The sequence below is a fragment of the Sus scrofa genome, chromosome 15 (genome assembly GCF_054392235.1).
Source record: "Sus scrofa isolate SSC_HxYL_T2T_F1_AM1 chromosome 15, Sscrofa_HxYL_maternal_Yorkshire_Landrace_v2.0, whole genome shotgun sequence".
NCBI lineage: Eukaryota > Metazoa > Chordata > Mammalia > Artiodactyla > Suidae > Sus > Sus scrofa.
The window spans coordinates 90,965,894-90,984,852 of record NC_139397.1 but is presented as its reverse complement, the minus strand read 5'-3'; the positions used below and the strand labels follow the sequence as shown (position 1 = coordinate 90,984,852).

The 18,959-nt window shown below is 41.6% G+C and overlaps 1 protein-coding gene across 22 annotated transcripts in view; it reads right to left on the bottom strand.

The window, feature by feature from the left end:
* MYO3B (myosin IIIB) overlaps positions 1-18,959 on the bottom strand; it is a 453,696-nt gene that overhangs the window by 132,526 nt on the left and 302,211 nt on the right. For 21 of the 22 annotated variants that reach the window (XR_014829525.1, XR_014829528.1, XM_084999438.1 and 18 more), the window contains 3 exons: positions 10,458-10,569; positions 8,775-8,937; positions 7,407-7,487 (listed from right to left, as the gene is read on the bottom strand). Coding sequence is in view for 19 of the 22 variants with exons in the window: in XM_084999438.1 (XP_084855564.1) it covers positions 7,407-7,487; positions 8,775-8,937; positions 10,458-10,569 (356 nt within the window). In the remaining 3 variants the exon portion in view is untranslated. Of the gene's footprint in view, positions 1-7,406; positions 7,488-8,774; positions 8,938-10,457; positions 10,570-18,959 lie in introns of those variants that run through there. The other variant, XR_014829526.1, reaches the window with a different exon arrangement.

Below are 18,959 nucleotides of genomic sequence, written 5' to 3'. Positions count from 1 at the left end.
CGAGTCTTGGGGTGCTGACTGCTGCCCCAAAGTTTCATCTTAAGCATTTCCTTGTCATGTCAGTACAATAGCAGGCACAAACGGACCTCAAGCCCATGTTGGTTTTGCAGCTTCTTTGTGCAAAGTGAAGGGCACTCTATTCTAGGTGAATAGTACTCTGCCCTCTGGGTGTTTATTTCTAACATGGGCAATAATTTGATTCTATACTGAAGGACATTTCTTTGCATTATAAGTTATTTCATGGCAAGAATTCCACTGTTTGTGCCCAAGGTTTAGCAGAGCCCATTTCTTGATAGAAACGTTGATGAGGCCTTCTCTCTGTTATAAACCCTATCCTCGAGGCCATGCTTCCAGGGCTTTCCTGTATATCCTAACCCTGCTCACAGACAAGACACATTTTCCCAAAGTAAATGGCCATGCTTGTCCACCCCAACATCGTGTCAGAAATCAGGCACAGATCTTTATCTACAGAGAGGGAGAGACACCCAGAAAGAGTGCAAGCGGATGTAGCAGAACCCTTGCGTGAGCCTGATGGGCACTCTGCCTTCAGATAATCTGAGCTTTAGAAGAGAGGGGAGCTGGCATGAGTTCTCAGTTCAGCTTGAGCTCAGATGCTCTGGTGAATTCTTTCCCCTAGCTGCTGCTTTATTCCTGTGTGGAAATGGCCTAAAACACCAGGAGAGGAAAGGCAGCTGGCTTCTGCCAAGAAGAGGGTGGCTGGAACCTGTCCCCTGTCATAACTTGAAGAATAATACTTCTGCGTGAAATGGCTAGGAATCTTTCTAAGCGGCAGAAACAGAGTGAGTGAAGAAACAGTGGACTAAAGGTAGGATGACAAACAGAGATGAGGAAAGGGGTGACAGAGGGGCGGCTCATTTCCCTTCCGCTCAAAGCGTACATTTTCCCTCAATAGTACATTCACTTGACTTTCCTTGCCTGTTTGGCTTGTGGTCCAACAATCTGCTTCTGCACAACTTTGTCAGCATGAAAAATATCTACCATGATCATTTTAAGATGCATGGGTCATTTCAGTGTATATCCTCAGCTGTATTTTGTAATGATTTATAATGATTTTGACTCTTTGTTATTGCATTGGCATATTACAGAACTCCCTTCCACTGAGTCTTAACATACTATGGCATACCTGACGTATACAAACAGAATCCATTTGAGGGAGGGTGTTTTTTGGCCCTCTGTATGGAAGACGGAAACTCAGAAGCCAAAATTAAATCCCATTGTTCACCATGGTAGTCGCTCCAGCATAAAGCAGGTACTTAACAAACAGTAGTTGAACAAGTGAATGAAAGAAATTTCCAAATTTAAAAAAACACATGTCCTGCCTAGAGATATTCCTGAAAATCTAGTTCCAGGAAATTACTGCAGCCATCTACTCATTGCCAAACTACCAACGATGCTAAAGAAACAAGCCTTCTAAAGTTAGAAAAGACTAGGAGAGGAGTTCCCATCGTGGCTCAGTGGAAAGGAATCTGACTAGTATCCATGAAGATGAGGGAATGATCCCTGGCATTGCTCAGGGCATTGCTGTGAGCTGTAGTGTAGGTTGTAGAAGTGGCTCGGATCCAGCGTTGCTTTGCTGTGGTATAGGCCAGCGGCTACAGCTTTAATTTGACCCCTAGCCTAGAAACATCCAAATGCCGCAGGTGCAGCACTAAAAAAGACCCAATAAATAATAAATAAATAAAAAGACTAGGAGGAGGCCTCACCCAGAGATAGCTTTAAAAGTTCAGGATATTTTCAAGACATGGAAACAACCCAAATGTCCATCGACAGATGACGGGATTAGGAAGATGTGGTATATATACACAATGGAATACTACTTGGCCATAAAAAGAACGAAATAATGCCATTTGTAGCAACATGGATGGAACTAGAGACTCTCATACTGAGTGAAATAAGTCAGAAAGAGAAGGACAAATACCATATGATATCACTTATATCGGAATCTAATATAAGGCACAAATGAAACTTTCCACAGAAAAGAAAATTATGGACTTGGAGAATACACTTGTCGTTGCCAGGGGGAGGGGGAGGGAGTGGGGTAGACTGGGAGCTTGGGGTTAATAGATACAAACTAGTGCCTTTGGAATGGATTAGCAATGAGATCCTGCTCTGTAGCACTGGGAACTATATCTAGTCACTTACGATGGAGCATGATAATGTGTGAAAATAGAATGTGTACATGTATGTGTAACTGGGTCACCATGCTGTACAGTAGAAAAAAAATTGTATTGGGGAAATAACTATTTAAAAATAATAATAACAAAATAAAAAATAAAATGGATGTCTCAAAAAAAATTCAGGCAGTTTTAAACACTAAAACTTGGTTCCATCATGATATAGGGCCAGGCATCTAAAAGAAGTTAACGTGGAGGAAGGGTAGAGCCTGGCATGGATTCCATGCTTGCTTTGCTCTCTGGAAGCTGCATTTAAAGCAACTCCCGGAGTTCCCGTCGTGGCTCAGTGGTTAATGAATCCAACTAGGAACCAAGAGGTTGTGGCCTTGCTCAGTGGGTTAAGGATTCAGCATTGCCATGAGCTCCTGGTGTAGGTTGCAGACACGGCTCAGATCTAGCGTTGTTGTGGCTCCAGCGTAGGCCGGCGGCTGTAGCTCTGATTAGACCCCTAGCCTGGGAACCATATGCTGTGGGTGTGGCCCTAGAAAAGACAAAAAGACCAAAAAAAAAAAAAAAAATTTAAAAAAAAAGCAACTTCCAATGGCTGATGTCCCATGATGTGCTCAGGGGTACCAGCTGCAGCCAGTTTAAAATGCTTGTTCACAGGTTCAAGGAAGAGGCCCCTTCAGCCTTAGCAAGGTTGAGGCTGCTGCTCCAAGAGCACTCTCCCCAAAGGGCATCAGCAAGAGAAAGGGCCACAGTTCTCAGTGCTGTTATCTCCTGGAGGGTGAAGGAGGGGCTAAGTAGGAAGCTGATCGGGGACAAAGAGAAAGAGAAAACCACAGTTTCCACAACACTGAAGCAATTAGAAAAAGTGCTACACACCAATGGGCTCTTCCTGCTCCTGGGGGGCTGGGGAAAGGAGGGGAGCGGGGGCTGGAAGAGCCAGCTCCTCCTGGGAGACTCTCTTTGAAGTTCCGTTCCAAGCCCCTAGGGCTCCACTGTCACCTTCTCGAGGCTTTTCCCTTATGAGATGAGGAGGCCAGCACTTTGCTCTCGCTTGAAAACAGATCTTGAATTAGAGGGGCAATTTAAAGCCTGTGCTCTCAAAGACTTAAAGAATGAGACACCACAGCCCTTTTTCTAAAAAAAATTCCCTGCATGTTGTTTGTTTTGATAGTATTTACTGAGCAATGTATGTGGGTTTAGTTGATGAAATCTAGTTATATCCACTCTCTTAAAATTCATTAAAATCCCATTAGTGATGGGATGATATACAAGGTTTTTGCTTTGTTTTGTTTTGTCTTTTTAGGGCCACACCTGAGGCACATGGAGGTTCCTAGGCTAGGGCTTGAATTGGAACTGTAGGAGAGGGATCTGAGCCGCATCTGTGACCTGCACCACAGCTCACGGCAACACAGATCCTTAACCCCCTGAGCGTGACCAGGGATCAAATCTGCATCCTCATGAATGCTTGTCAGATTCATTTCTGCTGAGCCACGACAGGGACTCCTGACATACAAGTATTAGTTTTTCCTTAGGATACCCCATTTATCCGAGCACTTGTTATGCACACAATTTTATTTTTCTGATTACAAAAGTACATATTTTTAATTATTTGGTGTTTAAAGCAATGTGTTTTCCTATGGCAAGAGCCTATTACCAACATTAATCAATAATAAAAACACAACGAAACATGCCACTTCTAAATAAGTGGAGGAGTTCCCGTTGTAGCTCAGTGGGTTAGGAACCCAACATAGTGTCCATGAGGATGCAGGTTGGATTCCTGGTTGCGCTCAGTGCGTTCAGGATCTGGTGTTGCCAAAAGCCATGGCATAGGGGGGCAGCTGCAGCTTGGTTCGATCCCCAATCTGGGATCTTCCATATGCTTTGGGTGTGGCTGTAAAAGGGAAATGTTTTTAAAAAGTCAAAATAAAAATAAAAAATAAGTAAGTGGAGATAAAGCCATCCTACTCTCACTGTGACTTACACTAACCTCGTGGTACCACGGTGCTGTACCAGCATTTCATTTCAAGTCAAAGGTTTACATTAACATGAACGGAAAAAGATCCGATTTTGTAATTAAAAAATGTTAAAAGTGAAAAAAGAATACCATTTCTCATCAAGGCGAGATTCTAAGTTATTTTCCCTTCTCCCAAAAAAAGAAACTGATAAATGACACTTTTGCTCAGACCCTCAGCTGCTTCTCTCCCAGTGACCTCACGTCTCACAAAGGCCCTTTATCATGAGCACCATGCTCTGCACACAGGAAATGTGTGTGTGTGTGTGTGCGGGTTTTCCCATTTAGTTTTCTCTTCCAGCCTTGCTCGCAGGCTGGTGAACTGTTTGGGCCCCACAGAGATCTGGAGACCACCAGCTCATGTATTTGAAAGGCATCTGTTTATTTTGAAAATGCAAATGTGGCCCACCTCAAAGACTGACAGGCAAGAAAAGACCCACAGAGCAAAGGGAGAGGTTTCCAATCTGGAGCCCTGTCCCTCCCTCTATCACACCGAGATCGCTCACTGTCAGAACCACTTAAACAAGCTCCTGGAATCTGAGCGAAGGGCTCACAATTCAAATGAGCGGCCCATCTCTCCCAAGACCAGCCAGGCGGATGGTTTCTCACCTAGTTTAGAGTAACCATGGGCTTATTTCCAAAAGGACTCTGGGCCTTTGTGATGGTGGCTCCTAGGGCCGAGGACTGCCTGGAGGAGGGCCCCATAACAGGGACACTGGCCACCTAACAGTGGCAGCCCAGTCCTGGGGAAGAATTCCTGGAGAAAGCCCGGGAAGGTTAATACCCCTACTTTGATCTCTGTCAGGGCATACCAGCAAGAATTAATTTACATTTCAGATGAAAAAGGTTGACAGCATGAAAAGGCATCTTGTTTCTGGTATGTGAATGTGCCCTAATAGATGGGGAATTCTGAAAGGAAGTTCTGAGGAAGCTAAAGGGATAAGCCTGCGCGGGCTGCTTTTATTGGGAAGGAGATGAAAGGAAAACAAATTTCAATATGCGCTGCTCTGTAGCAACATGTAGGCCAAATGCTTCCTAAATTTCAAGGGCTGCTCTTTTAAAACTATGTAACGTAGCTTAGCAATACTTTTTTTTCCCCCCCAAGACTATAGGCCAGAACTTGAGCTACAAACACGTTGCATAGAACCTAAATGTCAAATGAAATGATTTGTTGAAAAAATAATAAATTAGAAAACAACCTTAGCAAACAACCATTAACGATCTCGCCACCTTCTGCCACTTTCAAAAGTAAGGCAAGCCCTACGTGTGGGCTTGTTCTACTTGAGAATTTCTAGTGGTGCAAAGAGGAGCCTGTGATGAGAGGATTAGGCTTGGGGAACAGCACTCCCCAAAACAGAGATGTTGGAGTAAGTTGCTTTGCTTTTAAAATAAACACATTGTCTCCAAATCTAATGAGAAGAAAAACATTCTTAAGTAAAAGTAAACTGCCCTTAAAATTGCAAATGTTTTCTTGAGTAAGTTTACTAATACAACGCCAGCACCTCGATTTTTGTCCGGGGTGTTGGCTGAAGGGCGAAGGGATTCCACCTGCTTCTGCTCTGGCTGCCTCACTCTCCTGCCAAGAGGATGAGGTGGTCTGAGTACCACCCGCCCAAGCCCCTGCGGACTCATGAAGTTCCTGGTGCTACTTGATAATCGGGAATACTGGCTGCCAGGCTACGAAGGGGGTGCTTGCAAAGCTAAAAAATGGGGGGAGAGGAAGCTCCTTAAAGAAATGTGTTCCCTCTGGCCCCATGAAACAAAAATATCCTTCCTTGGTTCCTACCCCACTGATGCTGCACTGAAAAGATGCAGTCCTGATTGTCCTGATATGATAAAGCCACCCACCTGGTCTGTTTTTATGCTGTGTTCACTTATCAGTAACAGAATGCAAACAGGGAGCCCTCTAAAGAGGATTTTCAGAGAGAAAGTTTAATTTATGATCCTATATACTTTATGATTAGTGGATCAGCAATATATTTGGACATGCGTGTTGGGCTTTGGGCTGAACTACAAGATTAGTCCAGTATACTCTCTTATCAGGGGACTGAGTGTGTGTGTGTGTGTGTGTGTGTTAGGCAGTGGCCAAGGAGAGAACAAATGTACTTTGAGTTGTCTTTCTTAAGCTATAACTAGAATTGTATCCCTTTTCCTGATGCTTTGAAGTTGCAGAGTTTAGCACCCCTAGGGGATGGTGTTAAAAATTATTCATTTGGGTTTTAGTGACACCCTTTCCTCCTAAATGTTTTGGTTTAGAATGAAGACATCAGGCCTCTGCAAGGCCTGAGAGTTCTGAAGGGTGTCCCTGGAGCCAGGTTCTGGGCAGGGACCTCCTTGAAAAGGTTGCAGCTGTTTTATTGAAAAGTTTGCCTCGAGTGCGGCAGTATCTGAAACCCTATCCCTCTCCCTGCTGCTGTGTCCACTGAACTGGCCGCTTCTCTCTCATTCTGTCTCCAATTTCTTGTGCTCTCTGAGCTTCTGGTGTGCTCTGGGGCCCGTTTCTTCCCGAGCCTCAATGAGACACATACAGATGACAGAAGGAGCAGGGCCTGGCAGCCACTATGGATATTGCCATTTGCAGGAGAGCAGAGTGACCCGGCAGCCAGGAACCAGGGCTCACAGAGCTCAGGCAGCCACAAGCTGAGCCACAGTGCGCTCACCACACAGGGCCCAAAGGATCACCTTAGCCCCATACAGGCCTGGGGGTGAGAAGCTCAGTTTGCCAGGAAACTCCCTGAGCTAGTCCTATCTCTCTGATACCAAGAGATAGGTTGAGCATATAATCAGAGTATTCCAAGACCAGAAGATACCGTTCAGATTTTTTTAGCCTGTGTGTTTTGTTCACAGACCAGGGACCTGTGACTCCAAAAAGTAAAGGGATTTGTTCAGTTGGCAGGAAGCGAAGTTGACTCTATCCCAACTGTCTGTGAATGAACACTGGCTCGGCCACTGATGACCTGTGTGATCACAGACAAGTTCCTTTACTTCCCTGTGCCCCATTTCCCCATCAATATAATTGGGAGTATAAGGGCACGGAGTCAGAGCATCCTTAGCCAAGCATGGCGTGTGGCCTGAGAACTGGCATCATTATCACAAGGGGTGCCTCAGAACAAGCACTAGAACCCCCACGAGCACTCCTGACTCCCACTCCAGTGCTCCTGAATTATTAACCTTTCAGCTTTCCGACACTCATCTGAACTTAATCACAGAATATTTCTAAGTGGACGCTATGAAAATGATGTTTTAATTACCTGCACAAATATGAACAGCAGACTCATTCCTTCTGTTGCTTATTTTCTTAAATTTCCTCCGAGCATCATATCCTCTCCAGGCTAAAAATATAAAACCATGTGCGAGGAATGACATTAATTTAAGGATGTGCCAGAGAATTGATATAAGCTGTTCTCTCTCCAATCTATTACCCCTGCCCTTCCCCCTCCTGCTTTCTCTGTGAACAATACGTGAGCGATGGCGGGGAAGAGGGGCCTCTCTGTACTCTCAGCTTGGCCTCCAAGATGCTTCTGAGCAGGAGTTATTTTTGTTCAAACAGTGAGTTTCCAGAACCCTCTGGATCCTACTTAGGAAGCACTTGGGACCCCATCCAGGTGAGGCAGGTCCCTGTCAGCTCTGTCTTCAGGATGTAGGGCTGGGAGAGGACTGGAACAGCCCGGCCTGTTCCATATTTTTTTTTCTTTTTTTTTTTTTATTGGGAGGAAGGTATAAAACATTAAAGTTGAAGGAGAGAAAAATACATAATAGTGATCAGTAGCATCACAGCTGCATTTGGTGATGGGAACTATGTGCAGAACTGTGCTCAGCGAGAGGAACGTGTGTGATGGAAATAGGCAGGGGAAATGGATGAAGTGGGGGGACCTCGAGGTCAGGCGGCCAGGTACCAAGTCCTTCAGACAGAGAACAGGGGTGCTGAGCCCACCAGGGGCACAGCCGTCTTTCCTTTTCGCTCCTGCCACAAGCATCCCAGCTCTCTGGGTCACTGAGTGAGGTCATGAAGCCTAGGCTGGACACTGTGATTCCGGGTCATGAGCACACAAAGAAAAGCATCTGCTGTGTTCACCCGGGGCTTTCACAACCGCTTGCCATAGCACAGGGACTCAGATGCCGTTTGTAACACAAATGACACACAAGTACTTAAGGAAGCACTGGCTAGGCTATGGGCATAGGACAGAGCCTAGTGCCTTGTTCCCTTGGCTTGCAGGCTCCATCTGGGCTAAAAAAGAAGCCTCCTGGATGGGGCAATAGTAATTCTGATGCTGAAAACACGGTAAGTGGGTCACCTGGGAGCTGGGACACAGGTCTGTGTGATTTGGGTTTTACGTCCATCTACTGCACAGAGCCTCTGTCTCGCCACTCTTCACAGTGGGGAGGGATGGCTCGTTTGCTTCCCTGGGGCTCAGGGACCATGGCGGTCTTGCTCACAGTTCTATCCTCAGCACCCAGCATAAGACCTAGCCTGCAGTGGGTATTTAATAAATACTTGCTAGAACAAGAAGAAAGGAAAGAAGAAGGAAGGCAAAGAGGGAGGAGACGAAACCATGAGAAAAGCAATAGGTGTGTGGCCTCCAGTACTTAATGAACTGCCAAGATTGAGGACCATTTACCTGACTGGATGGCAATGGCCCCCTTCTCTCTCTTCTCTCTGACTCTTTTGTATCTTCTGGCTCCAAGCCATCCCTTAGCATAGGCCTGCAGCACAACCACTCTGCCTATGACTTCCCGCAGCAGCAAATTTAACTGCTCAACATGGTAATATTTGAGAAAAACCTGAAATGAGACATTAATTTTAGCATTACATACTGGCTCCCAGACAGAAATTCACTCTACTCCCACTTTTTTTTTAGGGCTGTACCCACAGCATATGGAAGTTCCCAGGCTAGGGGTCGAATTGGAGCTGTAGCTGCCAGTCTCCACCACAACCACAGCAAAGCTGGATCAGAACCCTGTCTGCAACCTACACCACAGCTTATAGCAACACCGGATCCTTAACCCACTGAGCAGGACCAGGGATTGAACCCATGTCCTCATGGATACTAGTTGGCTTTGTTACCACAACAGGAACTTCCTACTCCAACATATTCTTAACATAAAAATTAAAACCATCATCTAAATACCGTTTACAGTGACCCGACTTATTCTAACATTACTGACTTCTTGGAAGCAAATACATCCGCTACTAGAGTCAAGCCAATGCTGATGTGCAGCTATTGATACAAACAGACAACGAAGTTAACGGAGTTTTAAGAGATCCCAAATGTTCTCCAGACTGGCTTCAGCTCTACTTCGAGTTTCATTTTCTCATCTTCAAAAAACTTTTTTAAATTAAAGTGTAATTGATTTACAACGTTGTGCCAGCTTCTGCTGTACAACAGCAAAGTGATCCAGCCATACCCATATGTATATATTCTTATCTTGATCTCTACTCTCTTTCACCACAGCTCTGATGGAGATGCTAACCAACAAAGCTGACCCACAGCTCGCAGAAGTTCTGAGGGAGCAAGACGTGGATGACCCACAGTGATCTAACTTCTGCCGGGCAGCAGCAGAACTGCCATCAACACCCAGGCTAAGGATGGCTTTATAGGGCAATTCAGGATTGACCATCAAAGCTTGGGATCCCACAAGGATGTGATGTTCCCCCAAATGAAAAGCTAGACGTGATAAAACCACTAATTGGAGTATGCAATATATGAGTCTAATGAAAAACAGACCAACTATAATAGATACTCATTATTATCATTAATATGATTTGTATATTTGCCTGTGGTGCTGGAATAAGCAGTACTGAAAAAGGGGGACATTTAAAAATGAGCTCATGGAGTTCCCATTGTGGCTCAGTGGGTTAAGAATCTAACTAATATCCATGAGGATGTGGTTCAATCCCTTGCCTTGCTCAGTGGGTTAAGGATCTGGCATTGTCCCAAGCTCTGGTGTAGGTAGCAGATAGGGCTTAGATTCTGCGTTGCTGTGGCTGTGGCCTCAGCTGGCAGCTGCAGCTCCAATTCCATCCCTAGCCTGGGAACTCCCATATGCTCCAAGTGCTCAAAGGTCTCATTCTAGAAAAGCTAAATTCATGTAGAACTATGTGTAGAACACAAGGCAAACTCTCCTCCCGTGGTCCCTGAGATCCTAGGATTCCAGACGCAAGACCAGCAAAGATCACTGTTAGATTGGGGTCTTCTCTGCTAAGCTACACAATTTATGGAGCTGTTCAAATCACTGATAAGAAACAAAGGTACACAGCAGGGCATCACGGGTGACAAGCGAAACAACAAAGAAAGAACTACCTTTGTTTTTCCCAGCAGCCAGTGATCTAATCTGGACTTTTCCAAGATAGCAATGCAGCTCTCTTTGCTAGCAAGAGGTGTTTGATGTGCCCTGAATGCCAAGTAATAATACCTACAAAATAAAAGAGTAAAATAAAGCATTTTTAGTCACCATTGACTCACTGAAGTATAATTGCTCTGGGCCTATTTACATGTCTTGTTTTTTAATAGCAAATATTCCCTTGGACTTTTTTTTTAAAGCTTTTATTTTTTATTTATTTATTTTTGTTTTTTAGGGCTGCACCCGCAGCATATGGAAGTTTCCAGGCCAGGGGTCCAATCAGAGCTACAGCTGTCAGCCTGCACCAGAGCTCATGGCAATGCTTTGAGTGAGGCTGGGATCGAACCTACATCCTCATGGATACTAGCTGGATTTGTTTCTGCTGCGCCACAGCAGGAACTCCAAATAGGAAATATTTCTCAAGCATTAATAATAGTGTACTAGGGACTGGAAGATAAACAATTCATGCTTACTGGCTTTTACCTACTTTTCATATTTTCTGCAACATATATTTTCCTTTTAATATTGCTTGTAATTCATATTCAAGGCATACTTGGCTTCTTTTGCATGCACAGAGTATTTAATGCTTTCTGAAACTGAAATTTAGATAGCTCTCCTAGTGAAAGTCAGCATTTTAAATGTTAGTACTATTATAAAAATAATTTGTCATCTCATTGTATAAATCTTGACTCTGCTTTGAAAATCCCATCTGAAGCAATGTGTAGATACCAAAAATGATCAGAGCCTAACACTATTGATTTTGTCTGCTAAGCTATATGCTTGTCTCAAGGTAAACAGTTGGTATGGTTTCTTGAGATAATCAGGAAAACCACATTTGCTTTCCTAAATTACTCATTTTAATGAACTTCCATACTTTCAAATGAAAGAGTTTCCAGGTAGATTCAAAGGATACCACCAAAAGGATTTTTCTCTCCTTTTCTTTCTTATTATGTGTATGTGCATATATATATATATATATATATATACACACACATACACACACACACACACACGTGTGTATATATACATGTGTATGTGTATGTATGTACATATATATATCTATATATGTATGCCTATTATATAATGTTGAATATATTATTCTTTTAGAAAACCTTAGCTTAGTTTTTCTTTTAAAAACTTTCAAGGATCTTCCTTTGCTCTTTGCTGCCACCTATAATTAAATTCAACCCCTCGCAAATATAAAAATAAACTGTATTTCCTTGTCAGAGGATTTTCCTGCCATTCCTCAGACAAGGTTGATCTGCTGTTTTGGAACTGCTTTAAAGTGTAGAGTTTTTTTCACTTTTTAAGAAAATCAACAAAATATAAAATATGTCCCTTCCTCCTGCCAAATATTTCCGTGTCTTTCTGTTTATGGAAAAATAAACATACCCGCTTAGCACTTGAGTTATTTAACTTTATCTCTGTGCTGCAAGATTGTTTTATGAGTTAGGACTGAAGGCTGAATTTGCTGCAAGGATTTGCATTCAGAGATCCTAGGAATGTTTTCAAGGCTGTGCATCTCTGTTCTCACCTCGGAGGAGGAGGAAGAGCAGGTCTCTCTCAGACCCCTGAACGGTGGCCAGGACCATGCCAGGTCATTTGGCTAAGACCTGGAACCTGTTCACAGCAGATGCCTTCTGGAACTAAGTGGGAGAAAGGGCCAGGAGCCAGGAATCAGGCTGAGGTGTGGGCAGGTCATGGCATCAGCACAGATTCCTCAGCCCTAGTTTCTTTAGAACTATAGTTTCCATCATGGCTTCTTGAACTTGGCTTTGACCAAAACAAAAAGATTGTGTTCCTAGGGTGCATGGGTATGGTGGGAATAGATGGCAAATCTATATGGGGTGAATGTTGTGGGAAAATTGAAGTACAGATAGCTTAGGATGTGAAAGTCAGTGGGAAAACCAGGATTTGCTACTGTCTTTCCTTTAGTCCTGGCCATTTATAGTATGATTCTCTTGGCTTTAATCAGCCAGGCTTGCTCAGAATGAGTGCCCCAGACTATTGATGATGAGTTTAAAGGGAATCTAATGACCAGTACTGTACAGGATATAAGAGGAATGCAAGGTATGTTCTAGCTCTCCAATCATGGATTTATGCTTGTTTGGGGGGCATCTATGAGTGGTTCTTAGCAATTCCTAATTTCCAAATAGACAGACTGTACCTTGAACTAACATAAACATTAGAAACTAACTTTGATTATTATGGATCCTTCAACCCAAGTCTCTGAGTTTATTATGATGATAACATTCATATCTGGCTCAAGTTCAGAAAAAGATGGCTAATAGTACTGCAAAGATGTGAAGGTTTCAAAAAATACTAAGAAAACATATAAATGATATGTCTACAGTTACCAGGTCAAAGAAATACGTTTCCTCCACAGAGTAATTTTGGATTCTTGCAGGTACCAATGTTAAAAAAAAAAAAAATTGCCTGAGCTTCTGTGTGCTGCAATATAAGAACAAATTGAAAGGAACCAAGATAAAAGGTCTTCCAGCTAAGAGACATCTTTGGGGGAAGATCCATTCTACCGCCTTCTTGAAACAGTTGATGAGTTAAATAAGCAAGAGATATGTCACAGCAAAATAATACACGGAAATTTAGGTTGTTTCCATGTCTTGGTTTTTGTAAATAGTGGTGCAATGAACATAGGGGTGCATGTATATTTTGAATTAAAGTTGTGTTCAAATATGTGCCCAGGAGTGGGATTGGTGGGTCATATGGTAGTTATATTTAGTTTTATAAGGAGCCTTCATACTGTTTTCCATAATGGTTATACCAATTTACATTCCCAATAACAGTGGAATCTAAAATATGGCACTAAGGAATCTATCTACCAAACAGAAACAGACTGGTGGTTGCCAAGGGGATGGGGGAAGAAGTGGGATGGATGGAGAGTTTGGGGTTGGTAGATGCAAACTATTACGTTTAGAATGGATAAGCAATGAGGTCCTACTGTATAGCACATGGAACTACAGCTATTCTTTTGGGATAGATCATTATAGAGGATAATATGTGAAAAAGAATATATATATGTATACACACACATATATATTCACTATGCTGTACAGCAGAAACAGACTCAGCACTATAAATCAACTACACCCTAATAAAAAATAAATGTAATAAAAAATAATATATTTAGAGATTTGTCTTTAGGGTCTGAGAGCATTGTAAAGACCACTTCTGCCCTGAGCTGTTTTCTTGTGCATAGAATTCAACTCTCAGATTGGAGTCTGAACTCTGAGTTAAGAGTGAGAAGGTCTCTATCTCTATCCATAGGTAAGTCACTTACCTCTCTGTACCTGAATTCCCATAGCTGGAGATGGGAACTAGGTAAGTGGCTCTCAACTCTTTTTTAGCGGGAGGGCATGGTAGGGGCAAGACTGTGAAAATATAGTAAAAATGATATATATTCTTTCTTAGGAAAATGCTCTTAACACAACACATAGCATACAATGCCAAGGGTTCCACATAGCTCTGGCCCTCAAAGGAACTAAGAGCTCTTCTTGCCTTAGAACTCTGTAGAAAGTGATACATTTCTCAAGGTCTCATCTTATTAAAACATATAAGCTACTAAAATAGTAAATACCCAGTTGAAAAATATCTCTATTCAAAAATGTTATTTCATTTTCTGCCTAAAATGTTTTCTTGTATGGGATGCAAACTTTTCAGGGAAGAGTTTTTAAACATAATGGGCAAAGCAGTTTATAAATTACAGGTAAAAGCAACAGGCGACTAGAGATACATCCTTCTGTATTTAAATACTAGAATCATAAACTAGAATGAGCTGTAATATCCTAGGATATATTAGTTTTCTATTGCTACATAACAAATTACTCCAAAATTTAATGGCTTTAAAAAAGTAGTTATTTATCAGGAGTTCCCATCATGGCTCACTGGCAAGGAACCTCACTAGTATCAATGAGGATGTGGATTTGATCTCTGGCCTCACTCAGTGGGTTGAGGATCCAGCATTGCTGTGAGCTGTGGTGTAGGCCAGCAGCTGTCACTCTGATTTGACCCCTAGCCTGGGAACTTCCATATGCTGCAGGTATGGCCCTAAAAAAGATATTTATCATCTCATAGGGTCAGGAATTTAGGAGCAGCTTATCTGAATAATTCTGGCTCAGGGTCTTTCATGAGACTACAGTCAAGCTGTCAGCCAAGGCTGTAGTCATCTAAAGGCTTGACTAAAGCTAGAGGATCTAATTTCAAGATGGTTCATTCACAAGAAATGGTAGAAAGCCCTCATTCTTATAACTATTGTCAGGATAACTCTCAGTTCCTTGACACATGGCCCTCTCCAGAAGACTGTTCGAGTATCTTCATAATATTTTCTTCTACTCATTAGAAGCAAGTAACTAAGTCCACTAAGACCACATTTAATGAGAATTTAAGTTCTACCTCTTAAAGGGAGGAATATAAGTAAATCATGGACATATCTTTAAGCCACCACAAAGAATCTCTCTAGATCAAGTTTTTGTTTTACTGATGAAGCAAACTGCTCTTAGCAAGATGAAATGACTTGTCCAATGATAAATGGCAAAGATGAATATTACCATTTAAGACTTTTGATTAGTCATTGATTTTTTAAAAATAACTGATATGAAACTAGCTTTTGAAGTTTAATTTTTGATGTAAGGGACAGAAACAAAAAAGTGTAAAAGGTACTTCTTATCAAAAAAGATTGATAAATTTGCCTACATAAAAATAACATTTTTCAACATAAAACATTTTAAATTTGGGAAGAGAATAATTGGTTTCTTTTAGTTTCATTGTTTAGATACAATTTTTAAAATTACAATTACTATGCTCTGTACAGAGAATCCCCAACAAAAGCTAGTGTTTGGAATGTAGATGTATTCCCCATCAAATCAATGGTGGTTAATTTCTTAGGCTGGCCTCCAAAGTCTATTTAACCTAGTTAATTTTAAGAATAGTACTGGTGATGCAGAAAGGGACATTTATTTCTCCTTTCTTGTGCTCAGAGTAAAGAAAAGAGACTTTGTTAAACACACCAAAGTTGTCCAATGAGACCTGGTCCATATCAGCAAGAGGAAGGCTTTTGGGTCCCTTTCATGTTTACTCAGAAGAGTGTGAGGGAACGTATGTCTAAGAAACTGTAATGACAAAATGTTCCCCTTCAGGATGGAGTCAGGAACAAAGCCTATCTGATTCCTGAGGACTTCAAGGCTTTCCCCAAAAGGAACAGGACCATCAAGAGAGGGCAGAGAGGTAGAAAAGAGAGATGACTATAGAGAAAGAATGAAGCAGGAAGGTGTCCCTGCACCCTCGTCACAATGAGCTCTGTGTCTACTGGAAGGAAACTTCATTGTAAAAGAAAAGAAATATTTAGAAACTTTGGAATCTTTGTGTGTTGCTGATTAGCTATCAATAGGGTGCTATTTTCTTTCTTGTAAAGAGCCAGCTTTGAGTTCTTCTAGACACAATGTGGGCAGAACTAAGGGCTTACACTTGACCAATCAGACTTGAGAACCTACCACTATGTGTTGGGAAACAATGCAACCAAGACAGCTAGAGTATGTTGGACAGAGAACTAGAAAAGAGCTATAGAGAAAGAGAACCCTGGAGATCTGCAGAGAGTTCCTCAGACAAATAGCAGATTACTGATTGGCACATGCATGGGAGGAAACTACCCAAGGTGGAGAAAGAACCATTTGAGAAGATTAGAAAAATAGTCCTAATGCTAATATTGGGCTGGGAATAGTACCTGTTTTTATAAGCCAGAATGGTTAACTTTGTAGTCATAGGACAATGGATAGAGTACTCAGAAGGGTCAGTAGTGAGAAAATATTAGTCCTAAACATGGCTCTGATTTTATCTGACAGATCTTAAAAACGAGATCCAAAAGGGTGAAGCTGTTTCTAAGTAATTTAACTCCATCCTAGAACAAAGCACAAAATTATTTAGAGAGATACAAAAATATCCAGCATCCAAAAGATAAAATTGACAATGTCTGGCATCCAGTCAAAGACTGTCAGGCATACAGAAAAATATGGCCCAAAATGAGGAAAAGTCAACTAATTTAAATGGATCCAAAAGTAACATAGATAATAAAATTGAAAGAGAATGGCATTAAAAGAGTTATTTTAACTGTATTCCATATGATCATAAAGTGAAATAGACACAGAAGATATAAAAAGGCCAAAATAGAACTTTAAGGTACAAAAACTACGATGTCCAAGACGAAAAATATATAGGATAGAATGAGCATCAGTTGAGATACTGCAGAAGAAAGGATTAGTAAACTTGAAGACATGACAATACAAACTATATGAAATGAAATACAGAGGAAAAAAATAGAATTAAAAACATTAAGAGTGGGATCAAGATGGTGAAGGATTAAGATGTGGTGACCACCTTCTCCCACAAACACATAAAAAAAAAGCCACTACATGTAGAATGATTGGCACAGAACATCTATTGAACACTGGCAAAAGAACTTAAACCTCCCAAAAGGGGAAGAAACCCTTCACATAACTGGGTAGAACAAAAGGAAAAAAGAGAGAGAGAGAGAGGGAGAGAGAGGGAGAGGGAGGGAGGGAGGGAGGGAGGGAGAGAGAGAGAGAGAGAGAAGGAATCAGGATGGGACCAGCACTCCTGAGAGGGAGCTGTGAAAGAGGAAAGGAATCAATATTCTGGGAGGTCACCTAATAAGGAGGTCAGCCAGGATGGAGAGGGAACCTCAAAGCCTTAAAGAAAAGCACAGCAGCTGGACTGAGGAGGGCAAAGCAGAGAGAGTTGCACAGAACATCTGCACCACTGCCCAGGACACCACAGCCTAAAACACTTGGGTGGGGGCTGGGCACTGAGACTCAGGCTTTGGAGGTCAGTGCTGGGGAGAGAACTAGAGTTGGCTGTGTGGAGACAGCCTGAGGGGCTAGGGACTGGTGTGCCAGGGGTGGGGAGCAGAGTGCCACAGCTGAGGGAGTATGGGAGGAGGCCTGGGTCCATAGGAAAAGCAAGGTGCCATTGTTGGAGAGCAAGAGGAAGAAAGGCATGACTGTCATAGGAATATCTTTTTCTGCATAACTCAGTTTACAATGAGGTGTGACCTCACACTGGCCAGAATGGCTATCATTAATACGTCTACAAATAACAAATGCTGGAGAGGGTATGGAGAAAAGGGAACCCTCCTACACTGTTGGTGGGAATGTAAACTGGCACAACCACTATGGAAAACAGTATGGAGGTTCCTCAGAAAGCTAAATATAGAACTATCATATGATTCAACAATTCTACTCCTGGGCATATATCTGGACAAAACTTTCATTCAAAAAAGATAAATGCACCCCTATGTTCATTGCAGCACTAGTCACAATAGCCAAGACATGGAAACAATTCAAATGCTCATCAACAGATGAATGGATTAGGAAGATGTGGTACCTATACACAATGGAATACTACTAAGCCATAAAAAAGGACAAAATAATGTCATTTGCAGCAACATGGATAGAACTAGAGATTCTCATACTAAGTGAAATAAGTCAGAAAGAGAAAGACAAATACCATATGATATTACTTGTATGTTCAATCTAAAATAGGGCACAGATGAAACTATCTACAGAACAGGAACAGACTCACAGACATGTAGGACAGACTTGCAGTTGCCAAAGAGGAGGGGGAGGGAGTATAATGGACTAGGAGTTTGGGGTTATTAGGCGCAAACTATTATATTTATAATGGATGAACAATGAGGTCCTGCTGTAGAGCACAGGAAACTATATCCAATCAGTTGTGATGGAACATGATAGAAGATAATATGTGAAAAATAATGTATATTTACATATAACTGGGTCCCTTTGCTATACAGCAGAAATTGAAAGAACACTGTAAATCAATTATAATAAAAATTTTTAAATAAAAAATTAAAAGAACATCAGTGAACTGTTGGACAACTTCAATTAGGCTCAACACATGTAAATGGAGACCCCAAAGATGAGGAAAAAGGAGAGACAGCAGAAATATCTGAAGAAAGAATGGCTAAAATTTTTCCATTGAATAAATTTGAAGAAAACTATAATCTAACACATCTAAGAAGCTCAATAAAGTCCAAGCAAACACATGATAGAACTTGAAGTTAACTATATCAAAGGATATTATAAGCAAATTGCTCAAAATCAGTCATAAAGAGAAAAATCATATAAGCAACCAGAGGGGAAAAAAAGTTACACACAGAAGAATACAGATAAATATGGTAGTAGAGTCCTCAAGAGAAAAAAATGCAAATGAAAAGACAACAAAGTAGAATCTTTAAAGTACTGAAAGAAAAATGATTCTATACTCAGTGTGAAAATATCTCAAAAATAAAGGCAAAATACTTTCTCAGACATACAAACCTGAAAGAAGTCATCACTAGAGGACTGAATTATAAGAAATGTTAAATGAAGTCCTTCATGAAACAGGAAGATAACATTAGATGGAAATGTGTGTCT